The sequence below is a fragment of the Falco peregrinus genome, chromosome 8 (genome assembly GCF_023634155.1).
Source record: "Falco peregrinus isolate bFalPer1 chromosome 8, bFalPer1.pri, whole genome shotgun sequence".
Taxonomy (NCBI): Eukaryota; Metazoa; Chordata; class Aves; order Falconiformes; family Falconidae; genus Falco; species Falco peregrinus.
This window is the reverse complement of record NC_073728.1, coordinates 5,690,802-5,717,719: the sequence shown is the minus strand read 5'-3', so window position 1 is coordinate 5,717,719 and position 26,918 is coordinate 5,690,802. Positions and strand designations below refer to the sequence as shown.

The 26,918-nt window shown below is 38.2% G+C and overlaps 1 protein-coding gene across 4 annotated transcripts in view; it reads left to right on the top strand.

The window, feature by feature from the left end:
• The window catches only part of GULP1 (GULP PTB domain containing engulfment adaptor 1), a 162,913-nt gene extending 137,657 nt beyond the window's left edge, over positions 1-25,256 (top strand). Inside the window, exons 10-13 of one of the 4 annotated variants that reach the window (XM_055812800.1) lie at positions 5,451-5,675; positions 8,549-8,687; positions 15,603-15,697; positions 23,154-25,256. In XM_055812800.1, coding sequence (XP_055668775.1) covers positions 5,451-5,675; positions 8,549-8,687; positions 15,603-15,697; positions 23,154-23,225 — 531 coding nt within the window. In that variant the 3' untranslated portion in view covers positions 23,226-25,256. Of the gene's footprint in view, positions 1-5,450; positions 8,467-8,548; positions 8,688-15,602; positions 15,709-23,153 lie in introns of those variants that run through there. The other 3 variants (XM_055812798.1, XM_055812799.1, XM_055812797.1) reach the window with 3 other exon arrangements.
• Positions 25,257-26,918: the final 1,662 nt, after the last annotated feature.

The window sequence follows — 26,918 nt, the reverse complement described above, 5'->3', positions numbered from 1 at the left end:
GCTTTCCTGATTCTTACTTGTATTGCAAATTTTTTGCAGGCCATGTAAGGGTTTATTTGAGGATTTATTTTAAAATACTGGCAGACTGAAATGGGTGCAAACTATATGCATGAATAATGCAATTACCTATCCTTCATATTTTTGCATTGTGTAAGGAGGCGCAAAGCACTGACAGCAGCAGGCTTCTGCTTTTGAGGGATACATTTGCTGTCAAAATTATCCTGTTGCTTGGTTATTAGTATCAGTATGAAATTTTTCCTGCGGCTGTTACACATCTAGCCATATGGCCAAATCAACATCAATCTAATTTAGGTACTTTTCCTATCAGTTCATAAACTGTGTGGGAAAAATAAAATTTCGTTCTGAACCCATAAAAGAAGCCATTAAAAGCCATGAGATCATAGCTGGAAATGAGAAAAAGAAAACTAGATTGTGTAGTTCAGTACTTTCACATAAAATGCATTGTGAAAGTTGAACGTCAAATTAGCCATCTTCTGCACACTTTTTCTCTTAGGGTGTTGTAACTATTCACATTTAAATTTGTTCAGCACATTCAGTAAATAATAAACTGCTTAGTGATCATTTTTTCTACTTTGGGTTGATGTTTTTTAGTATGCTAGTCGTGCTAAAACTTTAAGAAGTTAGTCCCTAAAATGTCCGTATTTGCCAGCGCAGAAGTGTTGTGCAATAGAAACTGTCACATTTTTTTTCATTTCCGGAAGGGACCTGTCAAGGACATATTTTACCAAACCAGGAGTTTCCTTAGAGGAGTTTGCCTTCATAGCTGTGCTTACATGTGCCATGGGCAGTGCTGGCATGGGGTGTTTCTTTTGTCTCTCACTCCCTTGCACGTACAGCGGAAGTTTCCATTACTTTTATATCTGTGCTGTTTACTTTGCATCTGTTTTAGTGGCTTGGCACTACATTAGTCACTGGTCTTTTTTGCATTTGGTCTTGGTTATAGGAGGACAATCTGATTTTCATTTTGTTGTTTGCTTATGATGCTGCTACGCAAGTATCTATCACAATTAAGACTTCGGCTGCTGCTGTTGCTATGTATAAATCCAGCCGCCAGCTCAGTGCATCCCTGGAAGCACTGTTTCACATGGCGTTGGCTGGGGTTTTTTTTTTGCTGTTTATGTTGCTATTGTTGCCTAAAGCAACCTTTGTGTGGATTAGCACTTACAGTTAGCATCCTCAGTGCTTATAGTCAATCAAAGAGTAAACCCTTGTAGGTCACTAAGGATCCTCCGATGAGATAAGAGAGATTTCTAATCTGTTTTGGGCTTGTCTAGAGTTTAGCAACATGGCCTTAAGGTTTTCTCTTTGAGCCACGTGTTTAAGGTGGAGAAGGAAGCTGTGACAACTTCATGACTCGGAAGTTAGAAAAAAACAGGAATAATCAGGAAAATAACTTGAGAGAGAGAAGCAGAATTGAAAGGCAGCAGGAAAAGATACTGGGAGAAACAGTCCCAAAAGGAACAGTGCTCTTCCATTCACCCTAAGTATTGTCAAAGAAGTAGTGTGTAATGCATATTCCTGTCATGGCAGTGTTGCAAAAAATTGCTATTTTTAAGTGGAGCATTAAAGATCCTGACTGATTAGACCCTTTTTTAAAGTTCTTTAATTGTGTCTGAGAAGCATAGGCTACCTGCATCTATTATCCTCATTAAACAGCTTTAACATGCTCATGAGAAAACCCCAGGATAGACTGTGGAACCATATACATATTTCCAAAAAACAGTTTTGGAATGTGTTTAGGCATATCACTTGATTCATGTTTCCATTAAGAGTGCCAGTGGGAAAATGCACCTGTTTTTTCTTCGCCTGTCTTCTGCTCCTTCAATTTTCTACTATCCTGCCCTCAGTTCAGTGAACGCTTCTTCATCAGGGTATAAAATTGTTTGTGATATTAAAAAAAATAAATTGAAATTCCCTTTGTCGTATTTCATGGTACTGAAAAAGTAGTAAATGAACCAAAGATGTGGCAGTTAATTCATGAAACTGCTAATGCTTATACAGTATTTCAGGAATTAGTAAATTAATATAACTTTAGTAGCCCCAAATCTCAGGTAATCAGTGGGTTTGTAACTAACTGCGTGATTTCCAAGTCAAGGTCACTCACAGTTCCCTGAACCATTCCTTGCAGTTTCCCACTGTGACTGTTCTGTATATTACCCACTTTACTGTTCCAGGGAAGAAAAACATTTTCTAATTCATTAATACACTCAGGTGATTCCTATGGGCGTATGACACAGATTGCAGTCAATGTCTTGAGACACATGGTAAAAACAAACAAATTTGAAATGGTTTCTTGATTAGCAAACACTCAGTCGTGCTGCATTTTCTAGCGTGATGCAGCCAAACAGTGCATCTTCAGCATCACGCTGGGTAGAATGAGTCAAATCCTTTGAAAGGCACATAACATCTAAACATAAGAGAGACCAGGTCCACTAAACTAGTATGTTAATTTCATTAAGAATAATTTCGTGTTGTGTTCTTGTGGTAATGAAATGGAGCCCCAATTAGAAAGTAATATATCAACCTAACCAGTGCTACATGTTCGGTGTTACGCTGAATGGGAAGCTCAGACAAAATACAATTGCTACATAGAACTGAATTTTATATGTTTAATATATTTGTACTACATTTTCTTCCTTTATAATTGTATTTGGTGTAAGGATATTAGATTTCAGAAGTTACATCCTTCTTAGGTTGTATTCTTTAGAGTAAGAGTCTGTTCCCTTCTCCTTTCTTCTGCATTTTCTGGATCCGGTGATATTTCCTGCCTTGGGAAAGCCCCCGGGCAATCCCCGCAGCCCAGCCCTGGGGGCAGCTTCGGGCCCCTCACGTCAGGGGGGACGCGGAGGGGCCGGAGCGTGTCTGGAGCGAGGTGGGATTCAGTCCCTTCTCCCCGGGAACGAGCGGCAGGACAAGGGGAAACGGCCTCGAGTTGTGCCAGGGGAGGTTTAGGTTGGGTGTGAGGGAACATTTCTCCACCAAACAGTGGTGAAGCAAAGGAAGAACTACTAGTCAAAATTTATTATTGACAAGATATTCCCCAAACTGTCATATGAAGCCTAACACCCTGTATGGTGAGAAATATCCCAAGGTTATTGCTTATCAGTTACGTGATGCTCCATGTTCAGGGCTAGAATGATACAAAGACAGTATACTCTGTTTCTCTATTGAAACCTTTAATTGTCTGTATTTGATGCATGTTCTTCACACTTCTAGTTTTGCTGCTTTGCATCCTATATACATTTTACTTTCTTTATAATTTTTCATGTGTCATACATGGTTTCTTATGGAAACTACTTTTTCTTTGCTGTTTTGCATTTCAGGGAGATATTTTGCTTCCTTATTTTGACCATTTGTATTTACTACCTGCCAGTGTTTACTATTATGACATCTTGTTTTTCCATATATATATATATATGTAACAGCAGATCTTACATAGTAGTAAATACACGGTAGCATTTTAAGTTTTCTACCTGTAGTCCAATGATACTCCTGAAATAATAATGAAAATTCTAAGTCTTGTAGTTTTTTGCTTTCACGTTTATTGGTTACCATTCCAAACCCTCTGTTTCACAATTCCAGCTGAGCAACAGATGAATTCCTTGCAATCATGATAACACCTTTATTTATTTTTTTCCTTATGAATTGAAAATTCCAAATAGAGTTTTGTGGTGTTTGTTGGTGTTCTCGTAAGTATGACTTTGCTGCTAAATTTCAATACCTGTACCCTTAACCTGGCTTGTCTGTAAAGAAAGTGAAGAAAGGAACTAAGAATCTGTTTTTGAAGTATTTGAAATGTTTTGTTTTCTACATAACTCTGAAAAAATGGTTAAAAATAATTAAATCCTACATACTGCAGTTATGCAAACTTACAATGAAATAATCATGTCATATTGATTGTGTAACGCTGTATGAAAAGAGTAAAAGCAGACTTGAACATTTTTGCTGTGTGTATCTACCACTGCTTCAGCCTGGGCAAGTGTGAGGGGTTTTGAGGCAAAATACCTACAACACAGATCCAGTTCCTGCCTTCTCAGTGTATAACCTTCTGGCTCTGGCCAAGAAGAACTGTCTGCACAAGTGTTCAATCTCTTCTGTTAAGACTCGGAGATGAATCTGTCCTCTAAAGCCTTGTTTTAACTGTCCAAAGCTCTTTTCCTCAGATTTTTGAGGTAGGAATTACAGCTTGGCCCCAGCAGAAAGACTGTTGGACATGTTTCTTAAATCAAATATTTAAAGACATTTCCTTTTTGCTTTTCTTTCCAGGATCAGTCCCAAAGGCTCTTTGTTTCTAATTTCACCTAGACAGGATCTGTTTCTTTTGAAACCTTTCAGGGTTGCAGATAGTTCCCATTTGGACAAAAAATTAAGGTGGTATTTTTATTATTAAAGTGGACAAAGCTTTCAGCTTTGCTTTTGGTACACAATGAATCTTGCTGGAATATACAGTCAAATACTCCCCAGTCATACGGGGCAGTTAACTCCAGGTTCTTGTCTGCCTAATTCAGACCAGAGCCTTGCAGTTACCGCTTTGTCGTCTTAGGTGAATGCTCTTACCATCTGTATTCTGGTGTGGATATTGCTCATTTGCCTCTGGTCAAAGCTGTTTTGTGGATTTGCTAAGAGATCCAGAGAATCTTACAACCCTCAACATTTTTATTTCCTTAGCAGCAAAGTTTTATCCCATCCTGCATCCTGTGCTGCTGTTGTAGGGACAAGAGGATGCCTTTGCTTTGCAACAACGAGGCTCAGCTTTTGAAATACCTGCTGAAAATACGACGTTCAATTAGTTATTCATCCACACAGAAAAGATGGCAGAAGGGTATTATTGTGCTTAAATGTTTAGGTTCTCAAGTTCTGTAGATAGGGAAATGAAACAAACTCTAGTATTAATGTAAATGTTACCATTTGTGCACTGTGAGCTTCTATTGTAAGAAGATTTTAGTGAAACAATTAAGTGTTCGTTAAATATTGGTGGGGTAAAAATGGTAGGTGTTTCCTGGTTTGGAGAAAGAAAATTCTGACCTGTACTTTAACCCCAGAGTAATTCTTCTCCCCAGATGTGTTCTTAGCTGCTAATTTACATGTGCAGCTATGAGATACTGCTGATATGTTGGTGGATTTGGACATTAGTCAGTGCATCTGACATACCTGCTTTCTAAAAGATGCCTGTCATCATTTTATTTGCTGTAATTATCAAGGAGCAAGTCATCTTCATTCAAGTTAATATTGGGTTACTACTTATTGTGATATGGTTTTAGATTTTGTTTTAAAATATTTTCACGTTCTGTACCTTGTAACTATAGCACTGAACAGCAAGTTGCTGACAAACTTTTTTGAAGTATGAAATGTTTTTCTTTTTCTTCTTTCCCTGGCATTACCCGTTCTGTTCCTCAGAATGTTTTCTCTTTTCTGTGATTCCTTTTCAGCTGCTGCACATAAAGTGTGATAATGATGAACATATGTTTCAAAGACCCTCTACTTTTTTCTGGTGTAACAATGAGGATTCACCTCCTTGTTTAGATATCTCTTCCATTACGCTTACTCCTAGGAGTTCTCCTGACTCTAGACTACCACCTGGATTGTTAATACCACCACCTTCAAAAAGTGGTCTTCCAAAGCCAACCAGTGAATACAGCTGCCCAAGACCTCGTGTAATCCTGCTGTGCAAAAGCTTTTCCTTTTTTCTTTTTTTTTTTTGGCTTTCTTTTGTTCTCTGTTGTGTATTAACTTGTATTAAAAATGCACATTTTGTACAGTGGTTAAAGCACAGAGTAGATGTATCTGAGATTCTGTAGGGATACTCTTAAAATACGGAATTTGTAAAGATTTACTCGTATCTCTACATAGCTTTTTCTCTCCCACCCCCAAAACATAAATTATTCTTTTCTCAAGATGTTTAAAATAGTCCATTAATTACCTCTGTGTTATCTGTCAATCTTCTGTTAAAATTCTTTATATTAAGAATAGTTATTCAAAACTATTCTAAAGGTCCGACTTCAAGGGCTTTCCCCCCCCCCATGAATTAATAGAAAAGCAATCAGCCATTACAGACCTTTTAGCATACTTTATAAAAACTGTGCAAAATGAAGGTTAAAGATTATTCTTAAATACGAAACGGGCATAGTGCCTGCTTTTTCATATTGATATGCTTATACTTTCAACTTTTCTTCCATTTGCAAGTAACATTTGGCTGCATTTGGCAAACATCCTAGCTTTCTGCATGCGTTCACTAAATAAAAATGCTTCTTGTGCTCATATGTATTAAAAATGTACATTTCCTAAAATAACTGTGGTTTTATTTAAACTGGCTATTATCAGTGGTATCAAAATGGCCAGCAACTTCAACAAAATGGCATAGAGAAAGGAAATGGCACTGTGAGCTGGGGGTTACTTTTTTTGCCTAAAAGACTCATTTAAGTCTAAACATAAACACTGGTTGTTTATCTAGCTTCTGTAGGTAGCCATGAACATGTAGCAAGTAAGGAGAATCTACGTTAGCATTTACTGTCTCCAAGATATCCTAGGAGTATCCGTCAGTGTTGATGGGAAATGTAGGTTAATATATGACCCCTGTTAAACCTGATGCCACCTTCCCGATGCAGACAAAAACCGATCTACAATCGGGGAGAGTTTTGTTTGTATGAAGAAAGGGATACGAGATTCATTACAATTGCTTTGGGTCAAGGACATCCATTACCCTGCTTTGAGTGGGAGCAGATGCCATCCAGCAGCCTCCCGGACTTAAATGATGCTGGTGCCCTGCCTGTGCACAACGGTGCCGGGAGGTTAATGCCTGGTCGGTGAACGCAGGGAGGAGAGCCTGTTGTGTCTGAACACTGTGTGCTGAAACCTTTACACAACAGGTGATCTGTGAAATGGCAAAACTAAATCACGTTGAGGTTAGTAAGAGTTCTCTGTGTGTAAAAACCTTAAAAAGCAGTTATTTTATGAAGTTAATTTAGTTGTGGTCTTGCCAGAGAATAACATGACTGAAAGAATATATTTTCTAAAAAAATAGGCGGGGGGGAAATGTGGCATGTTAAATGGATTTTTTTTTCTTTTTTCTTTTCCTCCCTTGATATACATCAGTATACCTAGGCAGAAGCATTCCAGTTTTATTGAGGTACTGAACAGTTCTAGATCTCTCTTAATCCAAACTTAACATATGAATTCAAAACACCTAATAAATAGGAAATGTAGGATTTCAGCGTCTGGTTTTCTCCTTGAACGGTGAGTGGAGGCACAGTGGAGGACTGTGGATCAATACATTTTCCTTCTCGGCAGCCACAGCAGCCTCCAGGGAGAAGCAGAGGTAGATCAGGGCTACCCATAGACTTGCTTTAGAAATCTGTGGCGTGTGCTGTCAGGGGGCAGCTTCCGTGGCTGCAGCAGAGGCACTAAAGAAAGGAGCATTCCAAAATAAGGTGTAGCTCTATGAAACTCCCAGGGACCAGTAGTGCTAAAAACTACCGGCTTGCCAGGTTGTCATATTCATGTATTCTGGCTGAAAGTATCCATGTGACTAACTTAACTTGTGCTTAAGATTTTTCGTATGAATATTTTGGTCAAAGTGAGTCTTATTTAACAGTAGCAGGCTTTCCCTGTGCCTGGCTCTATAATCTATCTAATACACAGAATGCAGGGCTTTTTCTGTTGACTAAGTAGTAACATTAGCATGCAAGCTAGTTTTGCATATATATATTTTGCCTTTGGCTTATCGGTCTCAGTTTTAACCTATTTCATCATCTGTCTTTAGTGTTCAGTTATTCCGACTTGACCGTGCTTCGTTTGTGTCCTAAGCAGTGGACTGGTGGCAGGAGGATGAATTATTAAAAAATAAATATGGTTGTAGAACCATAGTAGTTGTTGGGTTTGGGGCTTCTTTCCTTATCCAGTATTTTAACTCCTCCAAATTCCTGGGCCTTACTAATGAAATATTTTCTGTTTCACGTTCAATGGTGAGAGTTTTATTTTGGATGTAATATTCAGTGTATTGCATGTCTAGGTTGTTACAGGTGAAAAAATACATTTGAAGCTTTGATGACACCAGGTTTTTTAGGTTGTCAAGTAAGTGAACACTTAAGGAAGAATTAGTAAACAGAAATATTGGGATTGTATCTCTTAACTTTAGCTTCTCGTTCTGTGCACCCCAGAGCACAGCATATTGTTGCTGCAGCATTGTCTTAAATTAGTCTTGTGAACATCTGTGTTTGTGTGTCTGCAATAGAGAACTGCGCATCACCAGCTTTTTCAGGTTTAATGGTGATACATTTCTGGCTGTACCAGATGGACTGAAAATGGGACAATGACAATGCTGGTTCGGTGTTGGAGAGTTTTAGCATGACTCAGACTCTGAACTGCAAATGCCATTTGCTTGGTGTCAGGAGCTGGTTTTTGCATGCTGATGGTTATTTTTAACTTTTTTTTTTTTTCAAATGTGGCTCTTATCTGCATGCTGAAGAATTCGGTATTGTGATCTTTTTTGTGTGAAATATTGCCCTAATATTTATTGTCCTTATTGTAGGCAGGCAGTGTGACACCCAAATCACCCTCCACTGACATCTTTGATATGGTTCCCTTTTCTCCCATATCCCCTCAGTCATCAACACCTACTCGCAATGGTACACAGCCTCCTCCAGTACCCAGTAGATCTACAGAGATCAGTAAGTTTTGTAACAACTGACCTAATTTTTGTTTACATTCTATTTTTTTAAATAAAGCATCTTTAAAGATTTACGTACATTTTGCGTGAAAAGCCAAATGCAGTTTTTGTAAATCACATTCAATAATGCCATTTCATTTTTATACCATCTTCCCAAAGTCATTGATGTTGCTGCCAGGTTACATTATAAACAAAGTTATTTACTTGCTGAAATGGTTATATAAACAGTTTGAAGGAATTTGGTTGGGGATTTTAACTTGGCTTTTCTTTTACAGTATTGTTTTTTATACTTACTTCAAGAAATACTTTTACTTCTTGTTATCTCTTTCCTTGCCAAGCCACAGTTGTAGCATCTAAAGCCTACATTTCTGGGGAAGGCAGCAGGTGCAGTAAGTATGGGGATGGTGATGCAGTAGGGAGAGCAGCAGAAAATCCCTCAAGATGTAAACTGTCTCGGAATGCGATTTTGAATACTACTTTTCATATCACTGAAACCGCTCCTAAAAGATCTTCAAAAGATGATTAGCAATAACAATTTTATTTTCTAAGGGCGCAAAAGCAGCTAGGGGTAAGGTTCTTGGCTTCACTGGAAATCTTTTAGGAGTCGACCAAGTATTTTAAAAAGCTTTGGAAATCCTTTGGTGGAGAGGAGAGCGGAACGTACACGAGCAGTGTTAGAGGTGGTGGAAATATCAGACTGCGCATGGTACCTTCTACTTCTGGTGCCTGTTTTAGTATGGATAAGGAACAGTAGTGTTACTGCCTGCCACCATATTAAACCATATTTGAAGAGTTTCTGCATGTCTTGGGGAATGCTGCTGGTATGTAGAATTTTCAGGTATGGATGAGAGCTGCGCACAATTAGAAAAAGGCATTCTAAGACTTAAGCCGGTGAATGTCTTCCCCAAGAGTATATCCTATGCCCCTTTTGGTTCCATTGCTTAGAATGACTGTCGCCCTCTACAGAGAAAGTAAACGTCAAGGCTATATTGATTCAATTTAAAAAATCTGGTCTTTTTTCAGAGAAGATTTAAATTAATTTAGATTAATTTCTATGGCTTTCTCAAAGGGTATATTAACAGAGTTTAAAACTATTCTTTTAAGAATACTTAGTATTAACTATTCTTAAATAACTTAAAAGAATATCAGAATACTCTAACAGAATATTAGAATAGAACGGTTCTATTAAAAGAACTTTTATGGCTTTGTAACGAATAACAAAAAATAATTCACCCTCCCCAAGAACTCCTATTGTGTTTTCAAATTTGTTTCTCTGACAATAGAGACAGTGCCAAAAAATTTATTTCAATATGCATATCCAGCTTCAAAAATCATAACTTGTATTACAGGGTGAGATTATTTTTATTATTATTATTTATTATTATTATTAATAATAATAATCATAATCATCTATTCTCCTACTTTGGTTCTGTTGAAATTGTGGCTAGAAATCTTGTGGGAGTCAGCACTTAATGCTGAGTGGTCTTGAGAATTCCAGCTATGTATGTTCTGGAATTGTTTAATCAGTGGTTTTTATAATATAGAAGATACTGTAAGTTGTTTATTCAGTGATATATACTGTTGAAAATAGTTGTTTTTTCTGCCCTTCATTCATTTGCATTCACAGAAGATGATGCAGCTGAGAGGCATGCCAGTCAGTGTCTGCTTGTTCTCCGTGCTCCTCCATGTGCCGTGCTTCAGAGGGACATTACAGAAATACATCATAGTCTTTATACTTTTGATCCCTGCTCTTTCAGTCTATGTCATGGCACTTTAAATGCTGAAAATTGTTGGATTCATCAGCTAATAGCACACTGTGGCATATTTCAAAAGTGTAATCTGAAACAAGAGGAGTATTTTGTAATCGAACAAGGCCTTACTGTCTTAGATGAGAAAGTTCAGATCCCGTAAGAGCCTTGTTCAAGCTGTGTAATGTTACATTATTATAATAATGTACAATAATACATTGTATTAGATGATGTTATTGCTGCCAGTACATGCAAGCTGGTGTTTCTTTCTCGAATGCGAGTTAGGTGGCAACCAAGAGGAGCTGATGTTTGGAGTCTCCCATTTTTGAGGTCTTTTCATGTTCTTATCCCTACTTCCTTTGTGACGGCACTGGAGTGGTTTGTGGTTTTTTCCCCATCATTTGATGAAATTGCAGAGTTATTTTATTGGATTTTATGATTTTTATAACTTTCACCTTTATCCCGTTCAGTAGTAAAGAAAGAGAAAGAGAGGGCTGTGCCATCTGTTTGCTAGTGTCACCCTCAGTTGCTCCATTCCTCGATGAGGTTTATCTGCCTGTTACCTAGGGATGGCGCTTGGGCTGCTCAAGCAAAATGGGCATTTAAAAGCCAAAGTTCATCTTCCTCATTTGACAAACCACCCAGGAATAACACCTCACTAGACAGACAAGTCGCATTTGCAGGAAACCAGTAACAATAGCAAACACTTCAGATTCCTTTGAGACCAAGAGCTTCATAGGTGATAACTGGCGCTAGGACAAAGTTCATCTTTTCATAAAGGGAAATGCCTAGAGTTAGAATTTTTCGTGCCAGCTCTCTTTTGGGTAGTTTCCTCAATAAAAATTTGGGGGCTATAAATAATACTTTTTGCTTGCAGTACAGAGTTCAAGAAACCCAGCACTGGAAGGTTGCAACACTAATCTCTTTTCGGAAAGGTAATTATCTCCAAAGTATTTAAGCTTTAAAAAAGGAAGAAGATTCTTGAAATTTTGAGTTCTTATTCAGCAATATACCAGTGTGGCTTCTCAGTAAATATCTGCTCACTTCTAGGTATACCAGTGATAGCAAATAGGTTACTTTTACCTATTTAAAAGGAGAAAAAAATGTGTGATTTGGGGGCAGAAAGTTGCAGATTGGACAAGTATATGGTGTCTTTTTAGGTAATAATTGCAAAAAAAAAAAAAGCCCCGGATGCTTTCAAAAACAAAAGCCTTTTCCAGAATTGTATTTCCTCTCAAAATTCTGCTGGGAAATGTTTTTTTTAACACTAGGTTTGCAGTGACCAGCTTGCAGGCTAAACGTCAGCATTGCAGCCCAGTGTAGTAATTGCTTAATCGAATAATTGACCAATGCACAGCCAGTGCAACCCAAAATGCAGCGTTAAAGGCTGTGCTGCCACTTCTTCCTTGTAGAGTCAGAAATTGCAAACTTTATTGTGAGTTATCTTAAAGGACAGATTTAATTTCTTAATTTTAATTAATTAAATGAGGAATTAATTTATATGTTTCTGGCACAGCATTATTGTCATATCTCAGAAAAGAACTGGAGAGGAACATTATTGAATTGTGCAACACATATTTCACTCAAATGCATCTTGAACAATCCAAGGTCACAACTGGCAGATGCAGAAATCTGTTCCCAGATGCTATCTTTCCAGAGATACTTAAGAGTATGTTACCATAATAATGGCGGAACAATTTTTTATGCTGTAATAATTCCAAAAGAAAAAAAAAATATTGAGTACCCTGCAGCTAAGGGAAAGGCTTCCTGGACTTCACTACCTCAGTTTATTCCAAATATTTTCTTGCCTTCAGTGTGATTAATTTGTATTTGTCATCACAGCTGCTCCAGGACATCTGGGGAAAGCATATATATGCATAACTCTGTGCCTGGAGGATAGCTAAGGTAAAGAAGATGCAAAATGCAGCAGAGAAGCCAAGTATTTGTAGTTTTGTTTAGTAATTGCTAGCTTTGAGTTTATTACAGAGTGCAGGTTGCTGCCCTCCAGTGCTAGGTGTTTCTTGTCCTGAATGTCAGCTAGGTCACAGAAACACAAATTTATTACCTGTTCGTGTCACTCTGTGGTTTGAGTTGCGGATGTAATACATCAGCGTTTCATGAGGTTTGAATTTGTTGGTCGATTTCCCAAGCTGTGAATTTATTTCCATCCAGAAAGGAAAAGCAAAGAAAATTATGTATGCTGTTTGAAAGGCTCATTTTCAAAGGCTACTGGTTGCTGTGTATTGGAGAAAGAAATGCCTGTCTATGCTGCAATTATCTGGGGAGTCTGCCAGGCAAGATATTCTTTAGTTATAGTTAATCTTCATGCAAATACTCTACCCTGAAATAAAAAAGCACTGATTTACGCCATCTCTGCTAAAAAGGAGCCCCCCCTGTGAACAGCGGAGTGAACACTAGCAGATAAGCATGTGGAGATCCCATGCAATAGTGCAGCTCTGCAGTGACTAAATTTTAGTATTCATCCAGTTTTCACATGTTTTTCAGCTTCTGTTCAAACGAGAAATACTGATGATGCTATTGAAAATGTTTCATTGAACTTTATCCCTTCCCGACTCTTAGAGTGCAGTCTCTCATATAACACACAAATTTTAAATGCAGAAACACACTTGTACTAGGGACTTTTTCAGCTGGTTTACTGAAATGGTTAGCAAGTTGTAATGGAGACAGTTCCTAAAATAATAGTTTTTCATAGAAACTCAGCTAGGAAGTATTTCTCTGTTTTGAATTTCATTCTGTCACTTGAACAAATTACATTCTGGTTAATTTTAAGTCTGCCTTGAATGACAATATAAATGAAGTAATCCTTCACCTGAAGGCAGGTGACATTGAAGGAGCTAAAGCTTCTGCCATTCTCCTGCTAATGAGCTCGGAAGTGCTGTCATTAATAAAAACCTAATAATAAGGCATGAATGAGATAATATCCATAATAGTGTACTAAATACTTGCTTTCAAAACCAGTGGTAAGTCATATTCCAGTACTAAGAAGTGCAAGAGTTGTATTCTTTACTGTTTTTTTTTCCTAAATACATGCCTTGAATTTTTGCTAAGGCTTGGGTTGAAGCTGTCTGCTTTTAGCTGTCTGACCACACAGAAAACTGTCAGCTCCTTTTAAGGGTAAAAAGAACCTCTGAAGGAAGGGAAAAAAAAACAAAGAAAGCAGACCTACATAATGAAGCATAATCACTTTTTGCTCAGTAGAGGTTAGACTGAAAGTCGAAGCTGCTGCGCATCTGAAGGTTGCTTTGTAAGAGCCTGAAAGCATGTGAGGACACTGGTTATACTGGAACAGACCCATTTTGGCTGTGCCAAGAGACAAGGGAGGAGGTTGATCCTAATTTTTACATTAGATTATCCTAGTTATAATGTCTTTTACATGCAGGTGGTCTGCCTTTGCCAGGAAATACTAGATGATGATGATTATTATTATTATTTATTATTATTATTGTTATTGTTGTTGTTGTTATTATTGTTATTATTTGGCTCAAGTGGGATTTTTGGAATAAGGCTTTCTGATGTGGGCCATCTCCTGGTCCCATGTGACAGTCTGTAGCTGTTTAGTCACACTTTTTGCAATATGTAATTAATCAAGTTCCTGCTTGGTTCTGTACTTTTATTATGGGAGTGAATGCTGGTAGCTGCTAATTGTTTAAAATGCCTGTTGTGCAGCCTGATAACACTTAATTGTGGGGTCAAAACCCACGACGACTGACCTGCACAATAAAAGCTGAAGAGCCTAGACAAGTACAGGTCTAAAATTGTGGCTCCAAGGATGCCAAAATGAAGAAGACATCATAACACTGCAACAGAGATTTTGTGTCAGGTAGTCAGCTGTCAGCTTCCGTATCGTGGATGTTAAGTGTAAAATTTTGTGCTTAACCAGCAATCTAGCTAGTCATTTCAAAGTTACTAATGGCCCCTTTTACTCTCATGCTCCTAAACTAACGTTGTTTTAAGGTAGGTAGTATGCTTACCAGGTTTTCTTGCTGAACAACCATGAAAGTTAGGAGGTCGGATATAGTTTTAATTTTCCCTCCACCAATGAAAAGACTGTATTAACTTGATTCTGTAAATTTTGCTGTCAGTGTGGTGGGGTTGGGTTAGCACAATGATTTTCTTACTGCGTTAGTTCAACACAATGTGAGATAGAAAAAATCTATATAGATGGCAGTGTTACATGGAGAGGGGGAAAAAAATTTCCATTGTCGAGTAGGAGAGAAAAAAAAAAACCACCAACCTAAAAAAACCCAACCCATAAGATTTCCTCTGTCAGATGTGAAGAGCTAGCATTACACTGTTCTAATAAGGAAAATAAAAGTTTTGGAGGTGTTTCTTATCCGAACAAAAAAGAAACGAAGGAAAAGAACCCCTGACCATTAGAAAGCATACTGCGGTTAAGAAAAAGTGAGAAACTGTGGCATTCATAGAGATCAATTTGCAATCGTCCTATTTATGGACACAGATTTAGTGGAATTTTAGGATAAGTGACCTTTCATGGTCCAATGCTTTTTTCATTCTTTCTTTTTTGAGTTGATCATATACGAGATTTTAAACCCCTGACAATTAGTTTTAGTTACTACCAGCTGTGCATTGAGGAACCCTGTCAAACGAAGGCCTTGTCTTCCATGGGTAAGAGTAGTTGCTTGTCCATGTGAAGATGTCCTTATCCTAATGGTGAGGAGTGGCAGACAGGGAACATGACGGCTCATTTGTTGGCAAAAATATCTTTCTGAATATACTGTTGAGAAGAAATTTGACAACTGATGTCCGGGTGTTCCCTACTCATTTATGAAACTACTTGTACATGTGGATTCTGGAGCGCTCTTCAGTAGGAGATGCCCTCTACACGTTGCATCATCTTCTCGTCGGATCCCTAAAGTTCCTCTAGAAGGCGCAGGCATTAGTGCAAACTGAAGAGAGGCTTAAACAGAAGTTAATGGTGTTCTTGGAAAAGATATTTGAGTATTAAACTTTATAAAACTAACCAAGACCTGGCTTTCAAATTTGGATGTTAAAAGTTGTGGTTAATCAGTTGCATATCTAGAGGTGCTATTACTCAGCTTGTAAGGAGATGTAAGCTGCCTTTCTCAAAGCGCTAATGTCATAGCCCATACCTTTGCTCTCAGTGACTCACTTTTTTGTTGTTCCAGAGAGAGACCTTTTTGGAGCAGAACCTTTTGACCCTTTTAGCTGTGGAGCAGGAGATTTCCCTCCAGACATTCAGTCCAAGCTAGATGAGATGCAGGTAAATACTGAGTTATCAATTAAGCAGTTTTCAATGGCTGTATGACTGTTCGTGAAATACACTTTTACAGTATTCGGAAAATGTATTCCAGACTGCACAAGCAAATACATAGAAAGAAACACGTTTCTGACTATTCCTTTTTGTAAGTATCTCTCACAGTCTTTGAGTTGGAGTTTGAATTTGCCTGCAGATCCTTACGCGTGGTATTAATAGGGGCCACCTGGGCTACCTTAGGGTTTCTCAGCAGCGTAACCAAAAGGGGTGCTGCTACTCCTGCCTGGGAAGGGACTGAGCGAGCTAAGCAGAGAGCTGAGGTGGGAGCCCTGGCAGATACACTGATCTGGTTACTCTTCACTTCCAGCAATCACCACCATCCCAGTATACCCCCATCTTCCCCTCTGTGCCATCAGTCTGGTTTCTTCATAGCACTGGCAGAGGCAAAGACCATGCCAAAGGGGCCATGGCAATTGTCCGCTGCCTTTAAAACCAACCGGCCGTGGCTGTGGCACTCTGGGGCAATTAGACTAGTGAGAATTGGTTCAAGAATTCTGCACTGATGTGTTTTTATCAGAAAACGTTTGTTGATTCTGAAACACTCAACAGTATCTGTTCAGTTATTGACCCAATTTTGAAGCAGTTCTAGGAGAAAGCCTTCAAGTTTTGGAAGAAAACGCTCTCTTCAGTCAGACTTTCTGAAATGCTAGTTGCTTGCCAGCTTCCTTATCTGGGTTTTTTTCAGCAGCCTGCCAGCAAAACAGGAGGCTGAAAATACTGGGAACTTGAATTTCTAGGATCCTGGCTCCTCAGCAGAAAGTCTTCCCAGGGCTTCCAGCCCTCATGAATCTCAGGAGCCCACAAAGTCCGAGACGCTAGCTCTCGGGCTCCTTCCACCCCCCTCTTCTGCCTGGGGAGCAGCAGAAATATTTCAAAATGGCTGAAATAAGTTTTAAATACCATTTAATTTTCTTAAGTAAATTTAATGTTCATTGTGAAATTTTCTTTTCTGTGTCAGTTTAGGATGGTGTCAGTGGCAAACTCCACTCACAGTGAAGTGAGAAATTTAGATTTTGGGTTACCTGTGCTCTGGCCCATATAGTTTCAGATAGCAGCTAAAAGCCAAAACTGCTTCTTTACAATTCTGGGAAAAATGCTTGTGTTTTACAAATGCTATAACATTATTAGCAAGTCTTTTAGCACCTCACATTGATACATATCAATGTTTCCACTGTCTGTAGCCTATTTTAGGAAAAAAAATTAATGTGGCATCAGGGGCTACTAGGAAGAAGCCTGTGAAAATACCTAAATGCCACACACTAGGAGTTCTTATTACAGGTAATGTTTTGACAAAATTGTGCATTGTTAGCATATAAGGCTGCAAGTGCTATCATGTCATAAACATCAGTAGAAGGAGCAGTAGAAATCTTTAGCAAAGATTTTTGAAGTCGTAAAAATGAAAAGCCCATATCATTGTTCGTACTCTCTTGACGTAAGGCGGCAGCCAAATTATCGGTAACAAACCCCGTAACCCTTCATGCGTTACTGTGTCCTGCTGCAAAGAATGTTGCTGTGGTCGGGTATTCCCCCCTGCGCATCCAGGGTTTGTTTTTTTCCAACTTTTTGTAACACTTTGTAAACTACTCGCACAATTAGAGAGTTTAGCATGTCAGTCTGAGCGTACCCTGGCGTTTCCACGGAAAGTTAGTTAGTGGGTCTTTATGTAGGCACAAAACTTGTTCGTGTACAATCACACTCAGAACAAATGTAAAGCTGACGGTGTGGGGAAAAAAAGAAAAAAGCAAAAGCTATGTGCAGTGATTTTACTAGCTGGTTGGTGCAAAATACAGTTTGAAACGTCTTTCCTAATACCTTTTTTTTTTATCTTCTTGTGCTTTCCTGGGTGTCTAGCGTCAGCGATGGTTGGTATATCATATTTTCCTAACTGTATTTAAAGCATTAAAAGTTGAAGTGTGCATCTGTTCATGTCTGGTGGTTTTTTTTTTTTTTATGTATATGTGTGCACATATATAGATTTTACAATTCATATTTTATATGTACAACTCTGTAAGTCAGGGCCATTTTAATTTTTCAGGGCCTACAATTTTTAAGGTAGGCACAGCGGATTTTAGGTTTTTTTACTCTGCCTTAGCTGCTGATACTAAGCTTTTTTATTGCTGTTTGTTTTCCATGTGTCCTAGTGAAATCTCCAGTTTTCATTATTGGCTTGTCATTAGTGAAATGGTTTAAGCAAAACTTTTGACGCGTAGATTTTTAAGTTAGTACAATCACATTTGTGAATGCGTTTGTATTTGGAAATAATTATTTAAAAACTTGCAACGAGCAGGGCCTAGCTGGGCTAGGAGTCAGCAGTTGTTAGATACGCAGCCTTTAGGAAGGAAAGTGAAATGGAGGCTGCAAAAGGTAAAATCACAGAAATGTGACGTACTTTTGGAAATGTAATGCTGAGAAAGATGAAAGAAAAAGGCAGGCTTCTATCTGGATACAAATGAAGGAATCCGTTGTCTTCAGGTTATGAAAGTGCAGCCTGAGTTTCAGTAAATATGTGACCATTAAACAGAGAAAGGTAAGTTGTTCACAAACCCATCTATAAACACTCTTATGTTTGAACTTTAACAAGGATCCAGATTTCACTCTTAAGCACTTTCTATTCAATTTCTCAGTCCAATCTCTGCTGACGTTTTTGGAGAGCTCAAAACTCACACATGTGCCGAGATGTGACTTTTATAGCTTAGGCCTCTCTCTGATGGCTGTCCAACCTCCTGTTTCCCCCCACCCTTACGCTGAAACATATTTTCATCTTCTCTATTTTGACTGTATCCAGGCATTAATAAAATGGATCTTGTCTATTTTCTCAGAAATCTTGCAGTGAGGGGAAGTTTCCCTGGATCATGAATCATACCAGCAACAGCTGCTATAATTTATTAAAATCTCAAGGTAGTTAATAACACAAAGCTTCCAGGAGCTGCGAGCCGTTCTCCCTGCATGCCCTGAAGCAACCAGTAGGTTTGACATCCTTCCATCTGAAAGAAGTTATGCTCAGCCCGCTAAACTATCTGCTCAGGGATGTGTAAATTTATCGTTGGGTTTGTGCTGGCTTACACTCATTGAGTGAAGTCACTGTGATCAGTGAGATAACCTCAGAGCTGTCGGGTTGACTTGTGCAAATTTATCTCCTGATAAAATTAAACTAATTTGTCTTTTTCTGTTTACTGTTTTTAACCAGTGTAGCTCACGTATTATTATCGTAGACACAAAAAAAGTGGGAGTTGTCTTGGGCTTACTTTTTCTACTGGAAACAATCTTTGCTGATATCTTAAGAGACCAGTCATATCCTTTAGTGCAATACCACTGTTTTTCTGAATTACTAAGTTGTTCAATTTTAATGACCTTGAAGGTGAAAAAGTCATGCTGTCATCATGGGGATATGAACACAGAAGCAAAACACCATATAGATGCATACTTCATAGCCCCTTCTGTTCCCACTGCTGTCCATTACCAGGGGATGGCTTTTTTCTGCATTCCCTGAAAATCAGCAGGTTTGAGAGATTTTCCAACCACCTGAGGAGTTACCGTTTCCTGAAGCTTTAGAGCACAGGAAGCCATAGCGCACATGGTTTTTAATGAACAGGCAATGTGCGATGCTAAGAACACATTATTCAAAGCTGAAACGTCTAAATTCCACAGAGCAAAATATTTTAAATGCTGTGTATTAAAATTAATGATGCACTTTTCATATATATAGTATGCAATGTATGCCAAGTGCTGACTATATGTCATTAAAAAAAAAGTATTCTGCATAACACATTAATTAAGCTTATTAGAAAAAGATATAAAAGCAAATCATGATTTATAATCTGCTCCATCATTCCAACTGACTTCATTATTATTACAGCTGCAAATGCTTGGTTTTGGAATAGAGAGTCAAAAGTAGGTATATGCTGTATGATAAATACTCTTAAGAATCATACTGCAGCTTCAAATAGGAGCTGTAAGACTTGAGAGACATATGCAGTTCAGGTTTGTATATCAACTGTATTCCTGAATGTGCACATAAAGCTCCAAGTGGTCTGCATTGCTATGATGACAGCATAGGATACTTACTCTGCTATGTGCATTAATCACAGTACAACTGCGTCGGGATGTAAAGGAGAAACTTTTCTTAAAACCTTGTCTTCCTATGGCTTGCTTGACTACAGCTGATGGGAATTATTTTTAATTATATATTTGCCAAAGCGTAGTTTTGGAGATTCCAGAAGTTATTTAAGAATTTGGAGTTTGTGAAACTTGAGGGGTGGAGAATGGAGGTGGCTGTGGGAGATCTGATGTTCATGCTTTTCTGATCTTTGGAAATTTGGTTGCAGTCACTTTGCCAAAGAGAGTCTGCTGGACGAGGGCGTTCTGAATTTTTTCCCCCCACCACCTTTTGAGGGCTGCATTTAATTGAATGGGAATATTGGTTGAGACATTACAGTTTTCTTTAGTTTATACTCCTACACACTTGGCCTCCACTTAAATGTTCATGAAGAAAAAAATCTGGATTTTATATTCTTTTAAAGTCTGAGAAATGCCCAGATGGCTTCCTAGATTGCCTTGATGTTCTCTTTATGTTGTTCTGCTCTTTTGATGCTGTGGTTGGCATGGAAGTTTAAGCTTACTACTAACTGTAGTATCTGACACTTGATAATAGTGGGGTTTGTGTGATTGAACAGGTGAAGATTGAAATATCATGTTCCTGTCATAGAAAGCTATGAGCATGAGCCATTTTTAAGTATGCATGTGTTAACACTGCAGTTCCTACCACTCCTAGGAGTAGGTTTTATTCCTTATCAGCTCAAGTATGCGATAGGTAACAACACCTGACAACCACATCACTGTTTTCTTTTAGAACAGACAAAAGTTTGTTACGGTAATAAAGTGAACAGGCTTTTAAAGTATTTATGATACATGTAGCACAGCAATCTCTGAATGGATTAATGTTGATCACATTGCAAATATGTGAAAATATCACAGCTTAACAGAGGAGGAGGAGTAAATGGAGGGGAAAGTGGTCTGAAGTGAAGTTGCAGAAGGAAAAGGTCAAGGAGACCACTGTTCTTTAACAAAGTAGAAATAGTTTAAAGTAAGTCATAACAAACACAAGGTAAGTGATAAGTGACAAATTATCACTTTGTATGGAAAAAAAAGAAAAAAACTAAACCCCCCCACATAATCAACAGCAGTGAGATATGTGCACTTCCAAAACGCATAATCTGATTTGCTCTTAGCTAGCCAGAAAAGGGGCACTGGAAGTGCAGATACGTAAGACACCAATAAGCAGTGCTTAAATGTTTAGAAAAAAATAAGAGCATGCAGGACATGAGTGGGATGAGTGTTCGGTGCAGGTCGCTCTGGATTGCTGAGAATGAAGCTGGCCGTCCTTCTTAAACCAGGCGCTGCAGCTGGTTTACTGTTGCAGCTGTATCAGGCATCCTCAGGTTGAAGCACAAACTATCCCTTGTGCTTCTAAACCTCAGAACTGGAAGCAGCCTTTAAATACTTCAAAAGATTAGCATTTCAGACACACTAACTGTGGGGTTTACAATTTAACGGATGGACTGTAGGGCTAATTCTCTGAATTTCCCTTCTGTGTAAGCATAGTTCTTTTGACTGCAGTTACATCAATTAATAGTATCCTTCGGGTAAACGAACAATTGTCCCTTTATATAAGGATGTGTTTGACTTGGAAACCTCAGATACTATTTGCTTGAAATATCTTTTGCATTGAGGGCTCTTCCTGTTGGCCTTTGGAAAAATACGGAGTGCAGGGGAAAAAAAAAAAGTCAAATACACCAATGAGCTCTGACAGCACCACGTCACCCAGGTTGGGCAAACTGGGTGGCGCAGCTGGAGAAGACTTACACCTCAGTACGGCTGTCGGCTCAGTGTCTCAAAGGATGGATCTGCCTTTAGAAAAAAATAAATTTAACTTGGAAAATATCAGATCATTTGGTAACTCTTGCCAGAAAGTATTCTGTTTCTCAGCCTTGCTCTTCTGATGGCTGTAGCTGGTGGGTCATTAAATATTATATGCATTTGAAATTCTAGCCTATGGTTTAAATTTGTTTGAAATTGGTTGGGCTTTGGGTTTATCTTTCAAAACCAAAAGATATGCTCTTCGTACTGCTGTGCGCTATGAGAAAAGGCTGGTTATGCCTAATCCCAATACAGATCGGTTTGCAAAAAGACTTGTTCACAAGATGTTGTTTCATGAAGGTGCATCTTATTGATCTCATAGTGTACAATCAGCTTTCTCTATGTGAGCTGTATGTTGAGACAGGGCTGAGCCGAGCGTTGTGACAGCTGCCACCAGAGCTGGTGTTCTCATGGCATTTCTATTTAGAGCCATTGCTTCCAATTGCTTAGAGTTTTACAGTACTTCCACCTAACAGACTGAAATTTTCTTGACTCAAAGGTGACTTTGCTCTTGAAGGTCAAACCACAATTATTCAGCTTCTTATAAAGCGAAAAGAGAAATGAAAACAAGGGCACTTCCCCTGGATTAGAAGTTCTGTCGTTATTTTAGAGCTGGCGCAAGCTAAGTGCATTTTGTAAACCAAAGGCATTTGTAGAAGGAATTTCTTTTCAGTAGAGGGGGGTGGTGGTAGCATCTAGTTTACAGCTGTTTTTGTGTTTCTACTAATAAAACTAAGGGCAGGGGAGGGAAGGTATTTTGGTCCAAGCTTTTAAAGAAATTCTCTGCATTTTCTAAAGACCATTATATTTTATTGCACTGAGTCCCATGCCTTTGAAATGTACGGTTTGTTCATTTGCAATAGAGCAAGGACGATTTTATTTGCCGCCTTAGTGAAGCTCAGATGGCAGTAGGCTGGACAGCATACGCCTGGCAATGTAACTGCACGGGGAGTGATTCACAACAAACCTCTGACGTGGTCGAGTGCTATACTTTTAGTTGGACTACTTCTAAGATAAGGGATTACTGAGTGTAGGAGAAACCTGGTATTAGTAACGGTGTCTGTGGCTTCCCTGAATGTTTAAAGTGTAAGTATAATAAGCTCGTTGCTCATATAGCCCTGATCTTTCCTGCTTATAAATCACATCGGATTTTGCTCTGGAACAACATGGCCCAAGTCAAGCTCATTTGCTTTTCTATCAGCCTATGTATGTAAACATTCAATACTTTTGTTCTATAATATTTTCTTCATTTTATAGACATACTGTATTTATTTTGTTGTATGACATACATCCTTTTATCAGTTAACCGCTGAGACTTACTGAAAACGGGCTGACCAAATAATGTAAATGTCTGTGAATTCACTCTGAAGTATCCTTATGGTTTATCTGCTTAAAGATAAGCTCAAATTTAGATGTTTTTAGAAAGAGAGCTTAATCTTCCAGAAATCACTTTCCTTTTTATTAACTATGTCTTGTTTCATTGCAGGAGGGGTTCAAAATGGGATTAACCCTTGAAGGCACAGTATTTTGTCTTGACCCACTAGACAGCAGGTGCTGATGCCAAGAAACTAAATGTGATATTCCTGCACGATGGTTTGGGTTGTCTTTTTTTTAATTCTGAACACATATTCACAGATAGTGCCCACATGCCAAAACCTGCTTTTTTCAACATGTAAACTCGTGTGAGGTTTGCTTCTGTAAAAATCCAACTTAGTTCCAGTCTTTCCCTGTACAAATGTAAAAAAGTTGTATTTGTTTATGAAATATGAATTAAATTACACTGTTGCGTTTCTTTCACTCACGTTTTGGCCCGAGTTTACTATGCTTTATGACTATTAGCCTGGCGAAGTTCTTCAGAAAGCTCCTACATACCTCTCTCTGTTTGCAGATGTGCAAGCATGTTTTTACATAATACTTTACCTGGCAGCATTTTGAAATTATGCTTTTAAGCCATTATTTAATATTCAAGCAGTAAATTGATTAATATCTAGTACAAAAAGTTCAAATGGCAGTGAAAAAGCAGAAAATACTAACCATTAATATGTGCTTAAAAGGTAAATCTGGATGCCGCGTAATTGATTTCTATTACTGTGTATGGTTACTATGCTGTATATAAGTCATTATTAGTTTATAAAATCCAGAAGACTTTTAGGTCCTTAATTCGTGTTTTAGAAACTAACAAATTGTTAGTATGCTTATTAGTGTTTAATGAGCATAGAAGAATGGCTAAATTGCAGAATGGACAAAGTAACTGCCCTTGTTTTGATATTTTGTAGCTGAACTGTAACGTATGTAATTTGGAATTCATTACATGATAACCATAAACTTAAAAAGAAGATTATGGTCTTGCATTTACTTAGGAATTTGGATAATTTTGTGTATAAGCAGGCGCTTCATTTACTGGGCTCAATTCTGTAAGTTACTTTCAACACCTGAGTGTTCACAGTCAGGCTCGGTTGAGGATATTTTTCCCTGTCTGCTTTAATGTATGTTATATGTCTTAATATAATTTTGAAGCTTGCTGCAAGAATTCAGTGTAAGTTAGTAAGTCCTTCACACCCACTGGTGGTTCATGTTACAGAAATAACCGCACCAAAATTTTCAGCTGCTAGTGAGTTGAACGCTGACCTGTCTATGCATACTCTTCATTAATCTTTAGCATAAGCAATAAAGTATCATTTTAAACCTATGTCAGACAATTATTATTAGTGTTTTGAAGCCCAAACTCCACATTAGTTAAATCCAAAAACTTTAAAAATTCTAATATTTTCCCCTCAAAACGTACAGATGTGGAAAAAACCAAAATTTCAGATTTTTTTTTTTTTTTTAATGTTTCCTTTTCATGAGAGGTTTTTTTGTGATAGTTATGGTTTTGTCCTTAACGGTTACAGTTTACACCAAAAATGCATTTTGCAGATTTCTCATCACATGTCTGTCTTTATGCCTTGTTCAACAAAGTACTTCTGCATATACCTTTGAAGTCCACTAAAACGAATGGGATTTTCCTTTGCTGAGTTTGACATATGCTCAGGTACCTTGCTGAATGGGGGCCTTAATGTCCCACATTACATTAGTCTTCCTCTCTTTTATTGTGTTCAACATTCATATAGAGTATTATGTATAAATATATATATTAAAAATATATGAACTCACTAACAAATAGAATAGTATATGTTTCATAAAGAAAAGTCTTTATAATTTTGTTTGTCATATAGTATTTTGGAATTTGTATAATGAGGATGTTTAGTAGCCATAGCAATGGCCTTTTTTAACAAATAGAATTTGTATTTTTATTGTACTTTAAAAAGCTTTACATAATAAGCATCTATTTAGTGGTCATTTATTATCAATGGTAACACTAAGATAATATTTGCACATTTTAAGAAGCCTTTTTCGTTACTGATTTTTATGATAGCTGACTGCAGATGGCATGGTTAAATCTTATGTACCTGTGCAATCCATACAAAAATACTTCAACACAAACAGTGCATTTTTAATGAAAAGGTTATGTGATCCGGTTGGAAACTGTATTTCTATGTAATCTCAAATGTCTGTTTAATTTTGCCTAAAATAAATGTTTTTAAATAAATTGCGTCCCAGAACACAATGTTCATTCAGTAAAATGCCCAGTAGGAGGGGGGGTGGGGAGGTGCTTAGATGCTGAACAGGACTTGCCACAGAGAGTGCTGAAACGTGTCAGTCACCTTATGTGCTGGAAAGCACCTGATATCAGCCAGCGCGGAGTAACTCCAGTGTTTGACCTTTATTATTGAGTTTGGTCAAATCTGAAATCAGCAGAGAAAAAATTTGTTCTGTATGCAACTAGCTAATACTAACAACTGGGGAGTAACTCTCTCCACAGTGCTTCCTGGATTTAATGAACCCTTTTAATTGCTTTTTTTTTAATTACTTATTTCTCAAATACTTAGCTGCTCAATACACTTGGCTACTAAATGACCCTAATGGCTGTTTAAGGACTAAAGGATGTAACTGAAGTCTTTCTGAGTTCTGGAAAGCAACCACTGCGAACCAGGTGCGTTATCGGGGCAGGCTGCTGCGCATAGTGGTGGTGCGGTTGAGAAAACAAATTTTAAACCGGCTGGTAATAACTTCCACTGCAAAATTCCTCTTCAAGCTGATACTCAAAACCCATCCAGCCTCCTCCATTGGTGGAACTGGGACTCGAGCATTTATGGGCAGGGATGTTGTCAGGGCTAGCGAGTAAGGGGTACGTGTAAGCTCCTGTGAGTTACAGACATGAGCTTTATATTTATATTAATCTTTCTCAGAACATGTCTACATGTTCCCACTAGTATCAGTGTCTTTTTACAGACAGTGCAACAACCTTGTGTGCGAAGTCTTCAGGCTTAGTGCACATACATATATTTGAGAGCGCTACCAGGAGCCTAGGTGGTTGCTCTTGCTCTATTTAAATGGGAGTACTCCTGTTACTGGGAACAGAATTTTGTCTGTGCAAGCTTCCTTATTACAAATTCCTACTCTTTCACTTATCTATTAAAAGCAGTCTATGCTGTCTTATTTAAAAAAAAAAAAAAAAAAAAAAAAAAAGCAAAAAACCCAGCCAACCCAAACCTTGATAGCTACTTTGGACTGAGGATGTGAAGGGATTCTGCTGACTGTGTGACCATAGGCACTGCGCTTGACAGAAGCCTGTAAAAAGAGAGTAGTGTCATCTACTGGGTTGGAGAGAGGGTTGTGAATGAGGCTTTTTTTGGACGTGTAAATGTGTCCTCCAACAAAAAACAAAGAAAATACTGGCGCAACTGGGTGCTACCCAATTTGTCCATACTTTTGCCTTTCTTTTGGATATCTTTTCTTTCCTCTTTCTTTTTCTTTTCTTTTAACCCTTAAACTTCTTTAAACTGTGATCACAGTGCTGATCATGCTAGCAGGGGCTGTATCTCTTTGTGGATTTGTAATACTAGATTTCGATTCTACTTGTCAGCTGCTGAGCTACTGTGCTGGCATGTCATACCAAGCTATATTAGCACCTAGAAGCAAAATTCCTCGCTTTCTATCCCCTTTTTTTTGTACGGCATGAACTCCTTTTCTCTTCCTACCTGCTTATTACACCATACCTGAGTGACTGAGGTGCTTAGGTTAGAACTCTTCTTGAGTCAAATAAGCTGATGTATGGTGAGCTTGTGTGTTTTCTCTTTTAATCTTTGATAAATCACTGAGCATCGTTGCAGAATGATCTTGGCTTCACCCATGGTCTTTACATCAGGTG